This window comes from Petromyzon marinus, chromosome 19, assembly GCF_048934315.1.
Source record: "Petromyzon marinus isolate PM22_M1 ecotype Great Lakes invasive population chromosome 19, UKy_Petmar_22M1.pri1.0, whole genome shotgun sequence".
Classification (NCBI taxonomy): domain Eukaryota; kingdom Metazoa; phylum Chordata; class Hyperoartia; order Petromyzontiformes; family Petromyzontidae; genus Petromyzon; species Petromyzon marinus.
The window spans coordinates 5,791,978-5,813,287 of record NC_133685.1 but is presented as its reverse complement, the minus strand read 5'-3'; the positions used below and the strand labels follow the sequence as shown (position 1 = coordinate 5,813,287).

At 46.3% G+C, this 21,310-nt stretch overlaps 1 protein-coding gene across 2 annotated transcripts in view; it reads left to right on the top strand.

Annotated features, from left to right (window-relative positions):
* Positions 1-1,106: 1,106 nt before the first annotated feature.
* LOC116943897 (uncharacterized) overlaps positions 1,107-21,310 on the top strand; it is a 70,300-nt gene continuing 50,096 nt past the window's right edge. The window contains exons 1-10 of one of the 2 annotated variants that reach the window (XM_032957222.2): positions 1,107-1,542; positions 10,214-10,417; positions 14,549-14,565; positions 14,752-14,784; positions 15,006-15,038; positions 15,791-15,844; positions 16,568-16,669; positions 18,243-18,320; positions 20,060-20,104; positions 20,258-20,311. In XM_032957222.2, the coding sequence (XP_032813113.1) occupies positions 1,449-1,542; positions 10,214-10,417; positions 14,549-14,565; positions 14,752-14,784; positions 15,006-15,038; positions 15,791-15,844; positions 16,568-16,669; positions 18,243-18,320; positions 20,060-20,104; positions 20,258-20,311 (714 nt within the window). In that variant the 5' untranslated portion in view covers positions 1,107-1,448. The remainder of the gene's footprint in view (positions 1,543-10,213; positions 10,418-14,548; positions 14,566-14,751; positions 14,785-15,005; positions 15,039-15,790; positions 15,845-16,567; positions 16,670-18,242; positions 18,321-20,059; positions 20,105-20,257; positions 20,312-21,310) is intronic. The other variant, XM_032957224.2, reaches the window with a different exon arrangement.

Here is a 21,310-nt window from a genome sequence, read left to right as displayed (position 1 = left end):
TTTGACCATATGAAGGTGAAAATGTTCACCTCATTAGGACAAATGAAAGGAATGACCAAATGCATTGCTGATGGTGCTACACTTCCATATTAAGGTACCGTTTGTTTATTTATCCATATATGAAAATCCCTGCGTTCAATTTCCAGTCACGGCTAAAACGAGACGTGGGGTGATATCTGAACCGGTTTTCACCCCACCACCACGCCGCCTCCTTCAATAGACCGCGCCGATAATTCTCCGCGGGGAGGCCTTCATCCAGCAGTGGATTGGCAAAGGATTGTAAAGTGTTTATAGTTTTGTACTCTTTTTTAAGTCATGCAGACGGTCTTTATTTTAACTAGCATGAATTAACGATAATTAACTGGGTTAAGAAACCATAGAAACACGATATTTCATCTGACAATTTTTGTTCCCGGTTAAATATTTTCAATAAATTCAATATAAATGCATCTTTTTCAAACAAATAATTAGCACTTGCATTAGAAGCACACAACTTAAAACGTCCGATGAGGAGATGGAGCAATAAATTCCGTGCATGGGCAGGTGTTAGGTGGATTATTACATCACAGGATCGTGTGAGAAGTGGCGGCAACTTGGAGAGGCCTTCATCCAGCAGTAGATTGACCACGGCTGGTCGACGATGCCGAATGAATAAAAAAACATACATAACAAAGGCAGCCTGTGAGTTAAAACCAACGCAAGGTGCGTCTGCCAGTCCTCGCTCCGCTCAGTCTGACCACATCGCGTGCAGGCTTGCAAAAAAAGCTACGAATGCTATCCACCAGATATGCCGCGTAACCATTAAGCGTGGCCTTGACGGTCACTGCGGGCCACGATGGTGGCTCGCGATTTCTACGATTCCATAGAGGGCATCAGCGGACCGCTAGGCTCAGACGAAATGTCTTAGGCACCCAATTCAAAAGGGGCGTTGGAACCCACGGTAGCAAAACAAATATGGAGGCAAGGTGGAGAGAACAGCGAGGGTGGGGATTGCTCTGGGAGTGGGGAGGGGTGCAGGATAGGGCCCACAGTGGCCCGATTGGGAGTCAGGTTTCAGTGGCTCGCTTGGGGGTCGGGAGGGCCGTCCCTAACGCATCGTTCTGACTGCCCCATATAGTCTGAACCGGCCTGCGGAAGAAGGGCATACAGCAGAACCCGGCCTGGTGGCGGCCGAGGGTAGAATTTATAAAATCACAAAGTTTTCTTCTGGGGCCCGGGTAAAGTCGGGTTAAAAAAAAATCCCAACAAATTTTCAACAATAACAAAAAAAATTCCAGTGGGGGCCACGTTCACGCCGTGTATGTTTGGACAATAACCGGTGGATGAGATCGTACTTTGACCACTCCTGTGTACTTTAATCGTTTCTTAATTTTTTTTTGTTCTGCGTGCGTGTTATACGAACCAGGACACGTATAACACGGCTATATACATGCCCACCGTTTAGATAAATGTCCAACATGTTGGCTGCAAGGAACCTGCTGCTGCTGCTGATCGCGGCACAAGCGCTACTGGTGACCGTGGTGAAATGTCAAGATGACCTCAGTAAGTGAACGATTAATCTTAATCCTCAGTGGTGGGGAGGGGATGTGGGGGCGGGGTGAGTAATTCTTAATGGGATTGCTTGAACTGTGTGGGAAGGACCTTTTAAACTTAATTATCCAGCGTGACTTTTGCACAAATTACAAAACAATTTGTTACGAAATTATTTGTTGCAAAAAAAATCGTACACGCGTACCGTTGACGGCTTAATTGCTTCCAAAAAAAAATCGCTTTCTATGAGTTAATTATTAACGAGGCCAATATTGTACACAGAAAGACATTTGTTGTGTTGCAGTAAAAAAAAACTCTATTGAACAGATCTGAAGTAAGCAAGTGTGAGCATTCAAATCAAGCGGCGTGCAAATAATGGATTTATCGCGACGAGCGGGGAATCTATTAGCACCTGCTCGAAATGTCCTACTTGGCTTGAACAGCATTGCAGCCGGATTGCTGCTCCATTTCAGTTGCGGTAATTGGGTCAATTCTCATCCGTGGCCGTGGGCACCCCGCGTCCAGCCCACCTCCACTCGAATCCCACTCGAGTGGAGGTCCCGAGAGGCCCGGGGCGTGTGATGCCGAGAGCATGACGCACATAGTCTCGAGATATTTACTTCGCCGACACACGCAATAGCGGCGGCCGTATATTGCTAATTGCGTAAGGTGTCACGCCACGATCGCTCTCTCTCTCTTAAATTGCGGTGCTGTTTTAACCGCATTGTTATAATTGAGTATTACGTGCATTGTACCACAACAAGCAGGGGGGGGGGGGGTTACTGGGAACGAGCGTGAAGCTTCAACGAGCTGTCACGGCGTTAGAAGTAAAGTTGTTGCTTCGTTGACGAAACATTTTTGCTTGCCATAAATGCATTTGTTTGTATATGTATGTCTGTTGAACTTCTTTCGCGCCGTACGTCGCCAACCGCGCTAATCGGTGGTTGCGGGGACAGGGCAACAAACGAAACAACAACAAAATCAGTATCGCGTTTAATTGGCGAGATACGACTGAGATCTGTTGTGGGTCACACTATAGCGAGGTATGGCTCTTGATAGCAGAGGCAGGTGCATATATATTTTTTAACTCGATGTCAATCAATAGAGTGGAGTGCATCGCTGAGAGTAATGGGCACGGACAAGTTTGACTTTGGATAGGTTTGGGAAAAGATAAAAGTCCTTGTGGGTCTCTTGTAAGCAAACCCGTATATGACAGGGGATTGACGTGTGGCAAAGTCTCATTCACAGAGACAGCCTGCGTGCGTGTGGACATATCCGAGGGTCACACCGCAATGGGAATTTCGCTGGCCAGGGAGGTCAGTTAAAACCGAATTTGGTATTTGGCCCACAGAGGCTGCATTGGAACGGTTATACATTTTTGAGGAAGCACCTTGTGAGAGCTGTAATCCTATATTGCATGTGATTTCACGGTCAGGAGGAACTAACGGCACGCGTGGTCACAAATGTAGCATATGATGCAGTGCTGCGTTACGTGGTGTGAAATGGTAAAAACGACCAATAGCGGGGTTTTTTATTGAACTTGCATATACAGTCTGTGTACGATGTTGCATATGTATTCCCCTCCATTGAGTGTGGTCGGTCGGTACACTGTTGTATTGCAGTCATGCTTGAACCATGCTGTGAGCAGGTTACGGGACAATTATCAAAGACAGCATTTGGTCGAGCTTAACACAAGCGCCTTATGCGCTTGTGATTTTTTTTTAAGAATGAGCATAGTCGCTACCTTTGACTAAATCACTTGTAAATGCACCCGCCCTCGTCAGATCTCGGAAGCTCAGCAGATTTGAGCTTGGATAAGTAAGGTGCTATAGGCTTCCGCGGGGCTACGTTGTGGGGAGCAGAGGGCCATACAGTAAAAATTCGTTGTTGTACTGTATTTCAATGCTTCCTCGTCAATGCTCACAAACATTCACCCACCCGCACTGACAAGCGTGGTGAAGGATGGTAATGGAACCTGTACTCACCCAGTAGTGGATTGGCAAAAAGGGCTGCACATGAGTGCATCGTGTGTGAGAATTTTTTTTTTGTTTTGCTGTAAAGCTGTTTACTGAAGAGCTTACAGCGTTATTCCTGCCATGTGTTCTTGCGGGGCAAACACTGTGGCGTTGAACAGTTGGCTCTGATTTCACACTGGAAAGGAGGAAGGGAGAAGCGTCTGCATTCAGCAGCCCTGTAGCATTGGAGTGCGGGGAGGGGGCTGGGCTGGAGGGGGCTGAAGGTTTAGCCCCAATTCTAAATTGTTATGGTCAAGTAAATAATTTGGGGGACAAAATAGCATAATTGAAGCGATGGATGTTGCAGCCTTTTCTTGAATGCGTAGAGGGGTCGAGATCGTAGAGCGAGAATGCACGAGAGACAAAAGCGGATCGCATCGGTACTCATCGTCGATTTGAGCATTTAACGTGAGCTGAAAGCTTTATCAACATTGGCTGTGTCATTTCCACCATTAACTTTTATATAACTCCCCCAACCCACTCATCTTAAACAATACCGCCATGCTACAGAGATTACGCTGCGTTGCTGTGACGCTCTCAGCCTATGCCCGTGCAGCGTCGCGGCTGAGGTGAAGTTGCTTAGTTGGAATACTTTTTTTGAAAGCTTAATAACCAATTATTTGCCCCGCGCAAACATTCACACCACCGGTCGATAACTTCTAAATTGAAGGAAGACTAAGTCTTGTTGTTTTTATAATATGGGAATTGTTCTCCCCTATTATAATGTCTGCTAATTGACTGTCACATTTCGGTCGCAATTGCAGCAAGCAGTCATTAAAAATAACAAAAAAGCCTCCACTCTAATTATGTATTCACACTACGTTTGTGCAACAGCTTGGCTCTGGCAAAAAAAAAGTAAGGGGCATTTCACAGTTTGGCTAGACCTGTGGCACGCAGTCGGCATGCCCGAGCGGAACCAAAGCCCATATTAATAAGTCTGCAGAAAAAGCAAACACGCCAAAAAAAAGAGAGAGAGCGGGTATAAGACAGCCTCTTCTGCTGCCGGCCCAGAATGTGGTCAAGCGGAGAGATTAGCTTGCAAGGAGACCTCCGCGCTGAACAAAAGCGAGTTTTGTTGGCTCGGGAGCCCTCATCCTAACTCCATCCCCATTCACCCTCTACCCCACTGCCTCCCTCCAGCCCACGGCTCCCGAGAGCCCCCAATTGCCCCCCCCCTCACCCCTCCCTCTTTGGCATTTGAGCAGGGTTCAGGACTTGGCGTGACCTACCGCGGCGCGGCGCAATGCCTAATCATAACAGTCTCCACGCGGAGCTGCCGGGAGCCCAGGGAGGGCAAGGAGCGATGTGTGTGTGTGTGCGTGTTGCGATGAATATAATCATCCGCCTCCGTTCCCTCCACCCCACACCGTCTCCCAACCTCCTCTAGTCCCTCCACCCACATGCCAAGCTGATAATGTGTCCGTGAGATACCTCGCCGAAATATGATCTATAGGATGCCTCCGTGGACACGTGCTACGGAGACAATTTGCCGTTTGTGGGGGTTTTTTTTAGGGTGGAGGTGGCGGGGGGGCGCAGAAATTTTGTCCCATTGCTTTGCTGAAGTCTCAAAATTGATTTTGAATATTGTGGGTGTTGTGCAGTGGTAGGTTTATTTTGTCATGGGGACAGGCTAATATGATTGATACAATCCAATAAGCATTTGCCTTCTTTTTTATACAAAACTTCACGAAATAATGAACAAACTTTAAGTTTGACATCTATTACAAAAGAGCAGGAAATTTTTTTTAAAAAAAGTTTCCAAGATAATTCATTTATTTTGAAGGATCATAAGAAATAGTTTTTTTTAATATAAAGTAAAGTTATATTTAAGAGTTCAAATCAATAAAGATGAATCCTTTATCTACATCGAGATACAACCCCAACAGGGATAACATAGTTATATAGATTTTCCATTTCTATATAGAGCACAAGTAGATTATTTAATCTAAGTCTTAATTTATAAAGACATGGGGCGACCGACCAACTTGGCTTCACGAATATTAAAATGTACACTCAGTCACGAATTGAAAGTTAACCATTCCAGCCGTTACCAAACTCCAATCTATGCGTTTTGGGGCCATTCAGCAATCCAACAATGAGCGTCGACTAATCAACAGATGTACAATCCGCATCATGGAATTTCCTTGCGAGCCGTGATAGAAACCATTTGAATGCAGAATGGAACCTGTAAAAAAACATTTCGCGGAAAAGATTTATTCACGTGACAACTTTGCTAATTTACGGTGACGGGTGGAGAAGAGTTTTTTTTACAACGCACAATTTGACTCAAGCGATCCTATCCAAAAATCAATTAGACTGTTTAAATATACTTTTTTTTATTTCACCAGATAAGACCCACCGAGCTACATAGCCCTTTTTTCAGAAGCGACTTGGAAATTTATAGCAGCCAAATGCTCTAAACGCACCGGAGGACCTGGAGAAATAGACAAATATACAAAATTGATTTGAAGCTTTCGTGAATGCAGGAATAACTACCTGACTCTTCCCAAAGAACCAAAGGGTATAAATATACAGACGTCAGAGTCGGGATCAAACCCACGACCTCCTGCATACCAGGCGAGGTAGTTAACATCTCGCCACCGTGGCGCTCCTATAATGAGAACAGTTATGAATGGGAACAAAAGGGTTTGTTACTCAAACATACAAATCATCCTTACAGATGTGAAATAACTGCAATAGGAAACATTAGCTCAGTGTAAAAGCATATGTCTCCACGTATAAACACAAATGTTCATATTCTGTCAGCCTTCTGGCTTTCCAGCGAGCAAACTCTGGACCGGTTTCTACCTTCTTGGGTCTCATCAGCAGAGTCAGACTTGTTCAACACATTCTGCCGGATTATATGTTATTGACAAGAATGCTCCATGTAAACAAAAAAAAATTGGCACCCACATTTCAGTGGGGTCACGTGGAATTATGCTGACGTCTGCATTTATCATAGATGCGTTCAGTGTAAAGCTCCAACCGGCTGCACCTCCCGGGTGGAATGTGACGGTATTCGCAGGTGTGGTACTGCCCTCCGCGTGAATGACACGTGATATAAAACATGTACAGTAATACGTCTAAAGATCTCTGGGAAGATCGACGGAGACCTCGGGCGGGTTTTTATTTTCCACCTTATCGCGAACCTTTGACAGTCCACACGGTATTTGTACGGTCTGCCGGTGCACAGACGAGAAATATACCAATGTTATGTCGTCTTATCTGTCAAAACCACACACACAGCCACCTTCATCGCAAGAAGGCATCGCAGTGTAAAATCTTTAATTGTAGTCAACGGTGGCGCTCGGGGACATCGTCGGTAAAAAGCAATCTGAACTGTAAATAAGAGCTTTCAAAAAAACACATCGTTTGGCGAAGAGAGTACGTTCATTCGAAAGTATATTTGTGAGCGCGTACTCAATCCGCGCGACTTCAATTGCAATATCCAAATAGGAGGGGTGGACGATGAGCAGCTTGCGTGCGCCTTTGCCGATGCGAGCACCGTTTATTGAGTTTAATCCCTGGCCGCGGCTGACATCAGCGGTGAGTGATATCTGAACCCCGTGATGCCACCGGCCCGTTTCCCTTCTGCACCAGCGCGTACTGACCCAGCGAGGTTAAGTACGGTCACACATCCAATGCCCGACACGGTGAGAGCGGAAAGGCCTTCATCCGACACTGGCTCGACAGAGGTGAAATTTGAAATTGGTAAATTAACGTAAAATTGTATTCCTGATTGCTACATCACTGGTGTGCAAATACTCTGCAGTTCGGTTCTGAATGAATATTTGTTTTTTTTACCGAGGCAAACCCATTGCATTACAAAGCTCTTCTTCAGCAAACAACAGTGATGAGGATGATGATTCATGGTCCAAAAGTATTTTAAATGAAACTCTGTGGTGGCTGGGCTAAACAAGAACCCAACATTGCCTGTAGGGCTGAGTACTAATGTGTCTCATCAGTGAGTTTAGCACCGTGGCAAAATGAAACTTTCCACAAATAGCCAGGCTCGTAGTAGCAATTCAGCATACAAATGTTACAATTTTGGATGGTAACATGCATACACAGGGCTTTGCCACGGTAAAATTACCAGTTGGAATCTAATTCAGCACCACTCATGCTGTTTTTTCACTGTAAGTTAATGTTTCAATTCCACTTTGCTACTGTCTTAAACTGCAGGTAGTGATGTTAGCGTGATTGCCCGATGAGTGGTGGTGAAATAATTCATAAATGAAACGTGCACCTGGAATGACTAGTCAATTAAACTCCTGAATTTGGAGATATATATAAAAAAAATCATCGCCCATTTTTTTTCACGCGGTTGATTACTCGGGGCATTTTCAAAATTGGCAGCCGCCCCCGCATCCTTCCTCCTGAAGGTGGGACCCCCCCCCCCCCAACAAAGCCACGCCCAGCGCGACGTGGCTTTGAACGCCGATCACGGGCACCAAACCCCGCCCAACCCCTCCCCTTTAGTGGCAACGCGGAGGAACGGAGGTGAGACTTTTTTTTACCCCCCCCCCAACTATTTTCGCGATATCCCAATACGTCGAGCAATCGAAGCGATAGTCGTGGGAGTAATCGTTCACTTTAAAACAAATCGGACATCCGGCCTCCAGCGAAACGTCAGAAAACTTGCTGTGTGACCCTGATGTGCGATTGCGTGCAATTTATAGAGCAAAACATTGAAAACAAAATCGCAACATTTTTCATCTGAGTGTGGGTAATGTCTGCAGACTACAGTTGAAGAACCGGACACGTGGTATTAATGGTTAACTAATTGTATAATTAACCATTATGTCAAGTTCAACGTTTGCGAAATATAACCAGAACAATCTAGCACTTACATATTCAGCTGCGAAATATCAAGAAAGGGTGGTGATGGCATGCTGTACGATTTAAATGTGTACAAATATAGAAAACTGAAATGTATATCAAGTACAAAAAACGTACCTTAATGTTGTTAAATTTGCTTCTTGCAGGTGGAAAATTGTTCAGAACAAAGATTATGAAAATATGTGTCGTATGAAAACAACTGTCCATACAATGCTTTTCTCATGCCTTTTCAAACATAAGCTGTGCAATTTTTCAATTAAAAATGCTTTGCAATTGAAGCTTCACTTATATTTGGATGCATTTTGCCCAATGGTAAACATCGCAGCGTGATGCCGGCAACAGTTTATTATTTGTCTAACCACTTGAAGATATTCCACAAACTCATGCGCCCTCAACGCCCTCTACCGGACTAATAAATGATAGCGTTACATTCCTGAACAAGTTAAAGGCCCTTTAAACAGTTTTGTTGTTGCGTGTGTATGGCTGTAACTGATTGTATATTAGAGACCAATAAATAGACGCGGGTATGTGCCAGTGATACACCGAGCAAAATATTTCCTAGGGAAAAAAATAAAACATCCTTTCCTTCCACGCGTTTGATTGATGGTAAAGTGCATGAGCCATTCATTTGCCTTGCCTCTACCACTCCACTGCTGGCGAAAGAGCCTCCACTGGAATGGTATTTTTGGCCTACTCTTGTACACTGGCCAGACATTTTTGGAATCGGCCCGAGGTTTCCACACTTTTACCCTAAAGGAGCGCTTTACCGGCTGATCTGCGGTGTCCACATTTATACTGCGGTCGGAATCTTAAAAGAACGATTCCATCGTTTAAACTGCCGCTGGCTAGCACGTCCAGGGCGCTAACCACGACGCAACGATGGTATCCCTCCCATCAACTGTTAAATTTTTTTTCAATCTAAAAAAATCGTAGGAGGCTCCAACTTCTCGTTTATCCCCCCCCTCCCCTGCTTACACTCGGTGTGTACCTATGGTATTTTACGCATTTTTAGCTTGGCAATAATGTACTGCCCTCAGTACATTATTGCCAACCGTGATAATCGGAGGTGTGGGGGAAGGACAACAAAATAAGCTCGTAGGGCCAATTTAACTTTTATGGTGCGCAGTAGCACAGATTCATTTCAATATTGTATTCCCTCTCCCCCCTGGTAGACCTGTAAATCACCGCCCGTTAGGTTGACGTTGCATCGTATGCTCAATGTTACTCAGCAAAATGCATCCAAAGCACCTGGGTTGGGTGCTCACAAAGTGACAACGGTTACCGTCTGAGCTCTGGAGACGGTGGTGATGGCTTGCGCATTGGGAGCCCTGAGCATTAATTTTAAACATTGAGCCCCCCCCCGCCCCGCACTTCCCTTTCATAAAATCCCTGAATTCATAAAATCATAGTGAGACGGCAGAAAATAAATATCCATACAGTGAGATAAGAGAAACATAGCAGCCAAAAATTGCGATGCGGTGAGATGAGAAGAGCGAGACAAGATTAAAAAAAATTACAAGGTAAAGACGAGAGAGATTAATTGACTCGTTTGTGTTAATTATTTCGTTACGTTTATCAGGATTTAATTTCAGCCAATATTCCATTTCTTTCCCTCCCCCCCCACCCCCCCAAGAATTCGGTGGCCCACTTTAGCTGCTTGGAGTCCAAGGCTCTTGCTTGGCTCACCAATGCCCAGCGGGCACCACTGTCTCGACGGCTTTAACAATCCTGGGCTTTGCCACCAGCTGCCCCCCCCCCCCCCCCCCCTCGGAACTAACGCGCCGAACCCTTGCCCTCCTTCCCCTCCTGGCCCATCGCGGTATGAGCAGGCGAGGATGGCAGCTGTGTGCAGGACGGGCAGCGCTACAGCGACAAGGACGTGTGGAAGCCGCAGCCCTGCAGCATCTGTGTCTGCGACAGTGGCAGCATCCTGTGCGATGACATAGTCTGCGAGCCGCTCTATGACTGCCCCAAAACGGAGATTCCCTTTGGGGAGTGCTGCCCTGTCTGCGCGTCCAGTCAGCCCTCATCCGGTCCGATTGCTTCTCCTTTCCCACCCGCACACTCTTACCCGTCACCAGCGTCAAATGTTGTGCAGCGTGTACCCTCCCGCTACACCACCCCCCCCCTCCGCCGCGTGTTTACGGGTCGTGCCGCGCTGTCGTTTGGCCCGGCGTCCGCTGCTTCGCTCCGCGTGCTGGGGAGCTGTAAGGAAACTTCTTTAAACGGAGATCGGCTTATCGAGGAACCTGAAGTCGGTTGTCAGTTCCTGAACGTGCTCCCAGCGCGTGGAGGCGAAACGTCGGACATCGTGCGGAACAGCACCGCGGTACAACTCGAAAACGCATCAGCGGGCTACGGGCCACAACTGCGAAAACCTACGCAGTTGTGAACCCTCCCTGTCCCCCACCTTTTTAATCGGTCTGTTCGCCTTCTCTTTACGCACACGTTCTCTTACCGAGCAGAAAACGGGGATTCATTTCAGCTGGGTTTGTCCAGGTCGGTGGCCCAGAATATATTTCCACAATTGGCACAGCCACATCCAGCGCACCTCTTGCAAGTGCTGTGGCTACTGCTGTAGTCGACTAATCGACTCGGATAATATTCAGTTGATAAAATTAAGCCCCGAGCAGAAGCATTTTTCCTTCATTTGACAAAATATTTGGTTTGCGTAAGAAACAGACCGTTTCCTTTTTGCACAAAGTTTTGGGGAAATTAACATGTGGTGCTTCTGTGCGGAACAGCGGTCCGACTTGACACATGCTTCCTCACACGCAACACGACTTTTCCCTAAGCCCACCGCTTGCTGGAGCTAACGCGTCACGTGCCAGTAGCGTCGCGAGCGATCCGGTCAATGTGTGCAGGTTTCCGATTGCCCGAGCCAAACAGGTGCCCAGCAGCGCCGTAGAGTACGAAGGGATTTCCCACCGCTCGCTATACCGTGCGGAAGCGACCTTTTTTGTTCCGTGGTTCAGTGGCTCCTGCAGTTGTCACGGAGTGCGATGCCTCTCAGGATTCCCAGAATTATAAGATGCACCACGGCTATCTTTTAGTTTCCCCCCCCCCCCCCCCCCACTCTGTAGCAGCAGCAGCAGCAACAGAGGCAGCAAAAAGCAAAAGACACAGCTACAGCAGAGTAGACATTGGATTGGGAGTCAGGGAGTGTGAGGAATTTGTTGTTTCCAACAAGCAGCCAATCTCAAAGTTTGCCAACGTCATCGACATCAGCCATGATCTATTCACTGCCGGATGAAGGCCTTCCCAAGCCGTCGCCATCTCTCCCAGCGTGGTTGCTGCAAATGAATCCTGAAGTTTTTCTTATTCCTGCGTCGAGCAAGGCAGCTTTCAGGATGTTAAATAGGACTCGGAAAGGAGAAGGAACAAAAACCCTATTTACGTGTTTCGAATCAGCCAGTGCCTGAATGCGAATAGAGTCGACGCTTTTCCTAATTTTGGCTGGCTATCGAGTTTAAAAAAAAAATCACGGAAATTGTCTCTCCTTGAAGAACCGCCAGCGAGCTGCAAAACAAATCAAAGAGGCCGCAAATGACGGGGCAGACTGCATCAGTGGCTGCATCTTTAACAAAATTGGCTTTTCAAAGAGTGGCTGAATTTAAGAGCGCAGTCTTTGCCTCCAAATCGGTCCAACAGCGTTTTTCAAGATCGCGGTGTTGCTTTCGCCAGTGTGGTGATCATTGTGCTACCCTGATGTCACAAGAATTGAAAGTCAAGTCAAAAGGAGCCGGGGGGGGGGGGGGCAGGAGGGGCGAGGAGCTCTCTTTTCCCTTAGATTCGTTCATAACCGCAACCAATGACTACCCTCAACCGTTATCCACCGCAGAATGACGGCGGCCTCCCATTACAACACCGCTGTGATGAATCCGCAACATTTTTTTGGAAAGAAAATGCTCAAATCAAAGCCCACCCGTCGTGCAAGTCTGATTACGAAACGTTTGACTTTGTAAGCATGTTGGAACAACTCAACGAACATTCACATCTTCACTATTTGGCCGACATCGTTAGAAAGCTCTAGACGATAGATATAACCAATATATAGTGCATGTGCAGAGATACACGTTTAGTTGTAATACTCATAATGGAAATGCATTTTAAATATCCAAAAAAGCTTCGTTGAGTCTCAAGATACTTCTCAGGAATATCTTGCATTTGGAGGGCTGGGAAATTAATTTCGTGAGCGTTTGGCTTCATGAGGGAGGAAACAGGACAGCTTGGGGAAAAAAAAATCCCCCACAAACAAGAAGAGGTTTTACTCTCCTGCCAACTGCCATCTTCAGCCCACCTCGCAGCCAATTTCAACTGCAGCCAAATTGAACCACAGTTATATGACATTTGCTGACATATCCCAAAAAAAACCTGCCAAATCCTTGAAAAATAATTTTGCTTCAGAGAATGTACGTGTTGCGTCAATGGCCCGTACGTGCAAAATGATCACGGGGAAAACAAAAGGACATCCGATTATTTTAGTACATGACGGTGCCACGGTGTGGGGCTTTTTTTGTGCGTTCGTCGAGTCTGGAGGGAGCAGAAAGGTCGCCAAAACAATCTAAAAGCTCCGGGTGAACAGGCCGGGACGCTCAGGTGGCATTGTGACAGTGCCCGTTCACTCCCAAAAACCTGACTGGGTTCTCAGCAATCGATGCTTTCTGACCTTCGCAATTCAGATCCACACCGCAGATACCAAAAAAATATATATTTATAAACCTCCGCCTCAACAAGCCAAGGCCATGAGTGGCAATATTGACAGCTCGCTCACCGAACTCAATTAAGTTCACAGGAATCGATGCTTTCTGACCCCTTCATTCGAATCCAACAGAAAAGCCAACTCGGCGACACTTTTAACATTATTTATACGAAGTGCAGTATCAAGCAGTTCACAATCGACCAACGAACCATTGCTCTCAATAAAAATAGACCATGCACACAAAACGGATATCGCTGTTGATAAGTTGGGCGTGCCATTAAAAGCATTAATATTACGTTATCTTTCCACCAATCGTGAATTCCATTCACATATTATACGATGCTAAAAGGTTGTGTTAGGGTACATCTCCGCCGATCAGGTGTGTGTCACGTGAGTCACACAAAATGCACAGACTTGAACAGAGCAAATACCCGTATAGTGAAACATTCTCAAAAGGAACATTCTGTTAAATGTAATAAAGAGGTCAAAGGATTCCCGCCCGCCCGCTAGAAACTCAATGAAATTGTGATTCGAGGTCGCGACGATTCAACTCAAGAATAATTTCTAACACTGCGCCGAATGGTAGCGCCTCCAGTGGATCGCACGTGGGTCACGTCAACCGATTGCACCCAACATCTACAAATTGAAAAAAAAAACGTCGACTCCTAGTTTGCTAAAGACCGTGCACACAAAACGGACATCGCTGTTGATAAGTTGGGAGTGCCATTAAAATCATTAATATTACGTTATCTTTCCACTATCAATCGACGGATCGATGCACCGTTGCCCCTCTGCTATTGATGCCATCGACCACCACCCGGAAAACGTCTCCTTCGGCACACGTTCACGATGCGTCAAATTGCACGGTCCGATGCTTTCCTCAGCACAAAGAGCACTCCGTCAGAGCCGTCGTGTTAGAGGACAAGAGACAGAGAACGACACGGCCGACGTACGTCCGGTGGAAACGAATCCTCGCTGGGAGGCCGTTGGGCATCACACCAGAAGTCTCCGTTCCAAAAGCTCTGCAAGCCTGGCAACCACCGTGCCCGAACTCTAGACAGGAAGGGGAGAGAGGAGCCACCTGCCTGCCTGCATGCATGCTATGCCTCTCCACTGGCACGCGTTCTCTCAGATCCGCTCGTCGTACGGTAGCGAAGCGGAGAAACGTTGACATCGGGTCGGGTCAGCGCTGCAGGCGACTCAATGTCTCTGCCGTAGAATTCCGTAACAAAGTTTGAGCGCCGTGAACTGATTTGCATTTGTAAAGGGGTTCAGATCACAGGTCCAGCTAAGCACAAAAAAGTTATTTTTAAAAAGTCGTCTCTCATATCGAGCACAATTACTCAGAGCTGTCAGCCGCCGTTTAAGAGTTCAATTATTCATATAAACAGAAGATTTATTTTTACCTTTCATGTTTTTCTTTTCCAAAACTGTCCCCTGCCCCCCTCCCCTATATACGCAGGGCCGTCAAGAGTAAGGGTAAGTCAATTTGTGCATAATTCAATTCAATTTGCACTCAAAATGTAAAATTGTAGCATGCAAAATCTATTACAATTATGGGTGACGTGCATTCGATTGTCTTTTTGTCCGGAGGCCTGCTTTTTGTTGATAATATGGTAAACTTTTAATTGATAACCCAATTTTCTTCTTTTTCTTGTATCATAGGGACAAAAGGGTGAGCCAGGAGAAGTGCCTGAAGTAGGTCCACGTGATTTTTATTCTATGCTGTGTGCATGTTTCAATAAACACATTAATCATCCTTTGGTGAAAATATGTCCTACAATAACTGTCTATCTCATTCACAACTAGCTCTGACATGAATTGCAGTATAATTTAGCACGTCTGTTATTTGCTGAATATGGTTTAAAGGCAATAACAACAATACTATTATTGTGTGATTTCCTTCTGATATTTTTTAGACACAAGGTCTCAGAGGACCCTCGGGACCACAGGTGAGATTTTTTTGTTCGCTACATTTTGAGAATGATATTGTAATTATAAGTAATCTTAGATATCTGATCAGTAAACAGAACTCACAAAGCACACGTGGTGTGTTTTCACTGGTCCAGCACGATTAATATCCTGGGCTTGAATCTGGGCAGCGAACAGAGACTAAACAAAGTTCTAAAAACGCAGCAAGCTAATAGTTTCAGAATTCATACGAATAATGCCATAAAATAAATGTATTTGATCTTGCATTTTGGTCATTTTAACCTCAGAATAATTATTTGGTAGGAAGTGTGTATTTTAAAGGTAGTGGGATAACTCTTGAAGGATGTCAGGTAAAGGTTTGTGATGTCAAGTCCGGGTCATACCTCATAATTCATCATGAAATATGATGTTGGGAAATGACCCACAATTAAGTATCATGGCTCTGTGATAAAGACCTAGAGATATGAAAATGAACCGCTCTATATGGATATATATACTGCCAGCAAAATTGTATTATAAATACATGAAAATGGCAAACTAAATTGTAATGGAACTTTAAATCATTGTCAATTCAAGTACAGTACAGGGAAATACAGTTAATATATGTAACGGTTAATTATTGGAATCAATTACACGTGCCCGTACAGTACATTTGTGCTAGATTATCACAACCCATACAATACAGGAATAAATACGTAAAAAAAGCTGAACGCTGTAAATGTTTATATCCTCAATGGCTTCTGGGATGCCGCTGCCTGTCACTTCAAAACAGGGCCCACCTGGTGAGCAGGGACTGAGAGGAAACCGAGGAGACAAGGGAGAAAAGGTGAGGAAGAGAACTCCTGTGGACATCCTCAACCCCCACCTACCCCCCATACCCCTCGGTGCGCGGGCGCGGGCGCCGCGGACGGTGCCACACGCGGCGAGGCAAAACAAAGCGGTTGGGAGAGAGCGTGGTGGCAAAAGTGATGGGGGCCCAGTGGCCCATGTCACTAGAAAAAAACTTTGTGAAAGTGGTTTATTTTTTGATGGAAGCGGGTGCCTGAGTTTTTTTTTTTGGTGGGCCTTGTCGGAGCCTGAGGCAATTTCCATAGAAACCTAGCCATTAATTTTCTCACCAAATATTTTCCTGGGCTGGCGGTAGACTCGAGTGGGTGGCACGTGATTAGTAGTGGCCGAGGTATACTGGATGCGTGGCGTGTTGGCTGTGGACAAATATTTTTTTTCCGGGGTTACTGGCGTGTGCAGACCCATGTTAAATTAAGCCCCGAGTACAAGATGGAAATTGAAAACCGTGTGACTGAAGACCTCAGACATATTAGCATGTGACATTCTCTTGACCACAAGTATAGAACTACAAACACATGCAAGAGTACGGATTTGCGTTTATCTCAGAGGTTGCAATCAGGCCTCAGCATCTTAAATCACCTTATATCACATCTCGTCTCAATCTCTCTCATGCCCTGCTGCAGTCTAGCCAAGGGGACCCCCCAGTGGCAGCTGTCCCTGTGTTGTCGGGCTAACGTGTGCCTTTTGCTTGGTCCTGTAGGGAACTCTGGGGCCTCGCGGCAGGGATGGCGAACCCGGAACACCCGGAAACCCTGGAGCAGCAGGCCCGCCCGGTCCCCCAGGACCACCCGGACTTGGAGGGGTAAGTTTCTTAATATTTATTTCTTCAACACTTGGAGAGGCTGCTCGGCTTCACGATGACACCAACAATGCCCTTTTTCCCAGGAAAGCCTCAGAGAGTCCCTGAGTCTTTCTCTGTCGTCGAGTTCAAAAATTAACAGTATATAGATGAACATTTAGTGATGATCATATTATTGCAATATTTCCTTTTGTTCATCCGGAGGAGCCTCACGAAGTCAACAACTCTTTTCACGTGGATACCGTCACATTGTGATGTTTGGCCAATTTCCATTAGCGAGTGTTTGGCTTCATGTGGGGGGGGGAAACCGGAGCACCTGGAGTACACCCCAACACGTGTGCACACGAGGGGGTGACACTAAACTAAACAATGTTTTATTATTTTACCAGGTAAGGCCCACTGAGCTGTATAGCTCTTTTCTCAGAAGCGAACTGGCCCGCAAATGATAGCTCAACGAAGTGGCTCACCACGTGGAAACTTATAGCGGCCAAATATTATAAACGCGTGTCGATTCTAATTGTAGTGGGGAAAAAAACTGGTAGGAGCTGGGGAAAAATCCGCGCGACCAGACGGAGAGAGACATGGAAACTCCAAGTGTACAGGCGTCAGGACCAGGATCGAACCCACGTACCTCCCGTGTACCAGGGGGAGGCGGATAAACATCTCGCCACTCAACCACTGCCATCTGGCAGCCCAAGCCTAAAACACCTCGCATCCCCAGGCAGCACTACCACCCTAAGTACAAACCGGGTTTAAATCTGCTCAGTTTCTGAGATCAAATCGATTGAATACAACAACGACAACAAACAACAACAACAAAATCCCTTTGGAAGATTTAATTTCTAAGTCCTTTCTGAGCCACTTGGATTGCCACCTCGTGCCTGATTGACCTTTGAGATGTGCAGGGCAGTTTGGAGGAGCCAGAAATCGGTGGGTGCAATGGTAGTTGGTGGGCGCTGTGTGAAATTAGGGTTAAATGAGGAGTCTGCGGCCTTGCAAAACAAGTTGTGGAATGTGTTTAATGCGGCCCTCTGGAGGTGTTTGGATGACAATGCTCTGAACTTAGATTTTTTCCCTTTCAAAGTCACATGTGTTCTACGGCCGCTCCTTGTGAATGGCCGAGGGCCTCTTCAGGTTTATGTCAGCCCGGATTATCCCCTTAGTATATAGCAAGTGCTGAAAAGTAAAGGCAGGTAGTCGGGTCAAGAGCTCATATCCAGCCACCCATAGTAAAACAACGGACAACAGACTTACCGCCACTGTACAATGGTCCTCTTTTCTTCGTGGACCAGTAGTTTGACGCATTTCGCGGTGTCGTGTGTTGTAATTAGCGGCACACCATGACCCAGGCGATATCTGATTAAAACTCACTATGTTTATCTATTACACATTCAAGAGTGCCGTTTGTTGCTGGTCGCTTGGTAATGTTGGGCCTTTTGGCCTCTGCTCACCAAACTGTGATAACAAAAGTAAGTTGATCTGATTTGTAAACTGAAGGAACTGCTGGAGAAGTGACGCTCTGCGATGCGCCATGGATATTCATTCTCTGTCCCCCCTCTGCCTTGTTCCCCTCCAGAACTTTGCCGCTCAGATGGCAGGTGGCTTTGATGAGAAGTCTGGTGGCGCTCAGCTCGGTGCTCTGCAAGGCCCCATGGTGAGAAGCCTGTTCTCCTGACCTGTGTAGATGCTGCTTCAGCACAGCCGGTCACGCTTAAACGATGACTCAGCAGGCCTTAGTGCAAATCCACGGCCGGAGGAAGGTCCCTCCATGCCGTCTCGTTTGTAGGGGGTTCTTTGACCATACTTTACCACGCTGTTCAGTGCGGCTTGGTGAGAGGAGGGAAGGGGCGGAACTCGTTGGAAGTTATTATGTCTCACGGAAATGTTGTTGTGCCGACATTGCATTCTCCTCGTTGAATGTACTCAAAGCAAATTCACGCCGCACACTTCAAGCGTGAAATCGCGCGAGTGCGAATCATTAGTTTACGATTGGCGATAATTATGAACCGTTGCCCTAAGGCCACTGCAACTAATGACACGCGAGAAACGATATGAGATGAAAAAAATTATGAAATCTTGAAACAAAATCGTGACCCCTAACTTGAGGGGGAGAGGTGGGAGAGTGAACTGTAACATACATAAAAACACTACAAGTTGATATTTTACTGGAGTGTTTCAGCGCATATTGTACTGTAAACTTGATCTGTATAAACGACTTTTCCTCCAGACAAGTCAAATTCGGGTGGACCTTATTTGACCTTCACATTTACCACCCGCATAACTGCCTCAGCATGATTGGGGCCCCCCGGGCCACTGTATAGGTTTTGCCCAGCGCAGCACCCGTGAGCCCGTAGACCTCTTCACGTGCACACCTTTTTCTCCCGCACACCCGGCTCCTGCACCTTCACCTGCGCGGCTCACGCCCTGCGAACGCGGCGGGCGAGGTGCTCGCCGCGTTGACGCCGACGAGCGAAACGGGAGAGAAGTGGCAGCAGGTTCTCGCATTTGTCGCGACACTTCCGACCGTAGGCAGCGCCACCTCGAGCGATGGCTCGAGGTCGCGAGGTCCCGCTGGGCTCTCGCGAGCGCTGCGAGTGTAAAGAACGTTCTCGCGATCGCCGCTTTTGTGATGGCCAAAGAGGGCCCACTTGGGCGATCGCAACGCAACGGGATCGGCTTGATAGGGCGCCGTTCGCACGTTTCATGAAATTGCTCTGCTCACACAAGAATTACTTTATTTGATATTCATCAACATCTACAGCTTCGGTCAGCTCATTAGCGATGATGATGATGATGGCTGAACTAATTTCCACCGTGGTTCTCTTCCTATAGCCGGGTTTATTGCTTCGTTGATTCTCAACTATTTATCTTCTACACCTTTACCCTTTGACCTATGATTACTGTTGTTACATTGTATCTTATAGCTTTATTTTGGTGATTTCTAAAACATATGGTTAAGCCATGTTTCTTGCGGAAGTGCGGAGTTGGCCTGATAACTTGAATCTAAATTGTCTTATGGTTGTTATTGTTTGTCTTGCATCACACTGGGATTATTTTACACAGCGTTGTAATACGGTGGTTTTTTTTTCTGGAAGATTTGCTGGTTTATCCCAGGATGTTTCTGTTGCGCGTCGTCGCTTTAAGATGTTTCTCTGTTCATATTTTGCTTGTTGCGGTTGCGCACGACTCAAGAGCCGCATGGCTCACAGGGCTCTACCTAATAAATGAAACTTGACCACTGTATCTGTCCACCTGAATGTATATCTTCCCCCATAATATTTAATATATTACATATTTTAACAAACCTTACATTTTTTCTCCCCATCACGTGCATGCGCATACACACAGAGACACATAAATTACCTTTGCCATCTCTTTATATTTTTCTAACAGGGACCTATGGGACCAAGAGGACCTCCCGGACCATCCGGATCCCCTGTAAGTCAAACCTTGCATATTTTACTTTTCTAACGTTTTGATCTCGAGCCAACGATCGCAGAATGTGCACTCTTTGTTTTGTTGCCAATGGAACGGATCGGGACGTATCTGCCCAGCGGGATGACACGCACGTTTTTCATCGTCGCTCTGTAGGGCCCTCAAGGATTCCAAGGATCTCCTGGCGAACCCGGAGAGACTGGCACTGCTGTAAGTATCTCCAACAAATGGCCCCGCGAGGTCGACTCTCTCTTGTTGGCCTCAAGTGGTCCAAAGACAGAAAGCGGTGACTTTTAAAGAAAAAAAAGGAAGGCAGACGTCGTTTGTGCTGCTGTCAACACGCGGGTTCATCTTGAGCCAAACTGAGGAGGGCCCCGCGTGGAGATGTCTTGGCAATCACACCAACGTCTCGAACTGTTACAGCCTCACGTCGGTTCTCTGCTGTCGCCCCCTCGGTGTGGAACTCTCTATCCCTTTGCACATCCGCAACATCAAATGCATTGCAACTTATAAGAAGCATTAAAAGGCCTCTATCTGTTTGGTCAGGACTTTCGAGCAGCCCTCATCTTGGCTCCACGCCTCTGAGTTGTTGACCTGTCTGCAAAATCTGGCGCGATATAAATGTCATCATTATTATTACTATTATTCATAACCTATTGGGCATTCTCCTGCGCCTATTTTAAATTACAAAAAATAAAATATCCACTTCTGAATGAGGCCTCCCGTATCCATGTCCGTCATGGCGGTGGGGATGTGGGGCAGGGTGTTTGACCTTTACTTAAGTTCACTGGTCAGGGTCGAGCCCAGGACCGTTTCAGGTTTCATTTGCCACTGGTGTTAGAAAAGGCCAGGAATCGAAATCGAGTCACTGGGTTAAGTAGCGCGGTGCGATAATAACTGCCCAACATTGCTTCACCCAGTCTGTAAATAAAATAAAAACACCGCAACACATTCACCAATAACATTGTTGCCTTACATGGACATATATCGATAACATAGGCAACATTCTGGGCAATGGCTCGTCTTCAAAGCAAATGCCCAAAATGTCACCGATTATATATGTTGTATACATATATATTGAGTGTCGTTGAAAATGAGCTGAGTTTTTGTTTGTTGTGCCTGTGCACCAAGGCCAACACAGCATCGTCACCATGTAATCTGTACATTACACTTCTTCAAAAATCGCCAAACACAGCGAGTCGATATTTT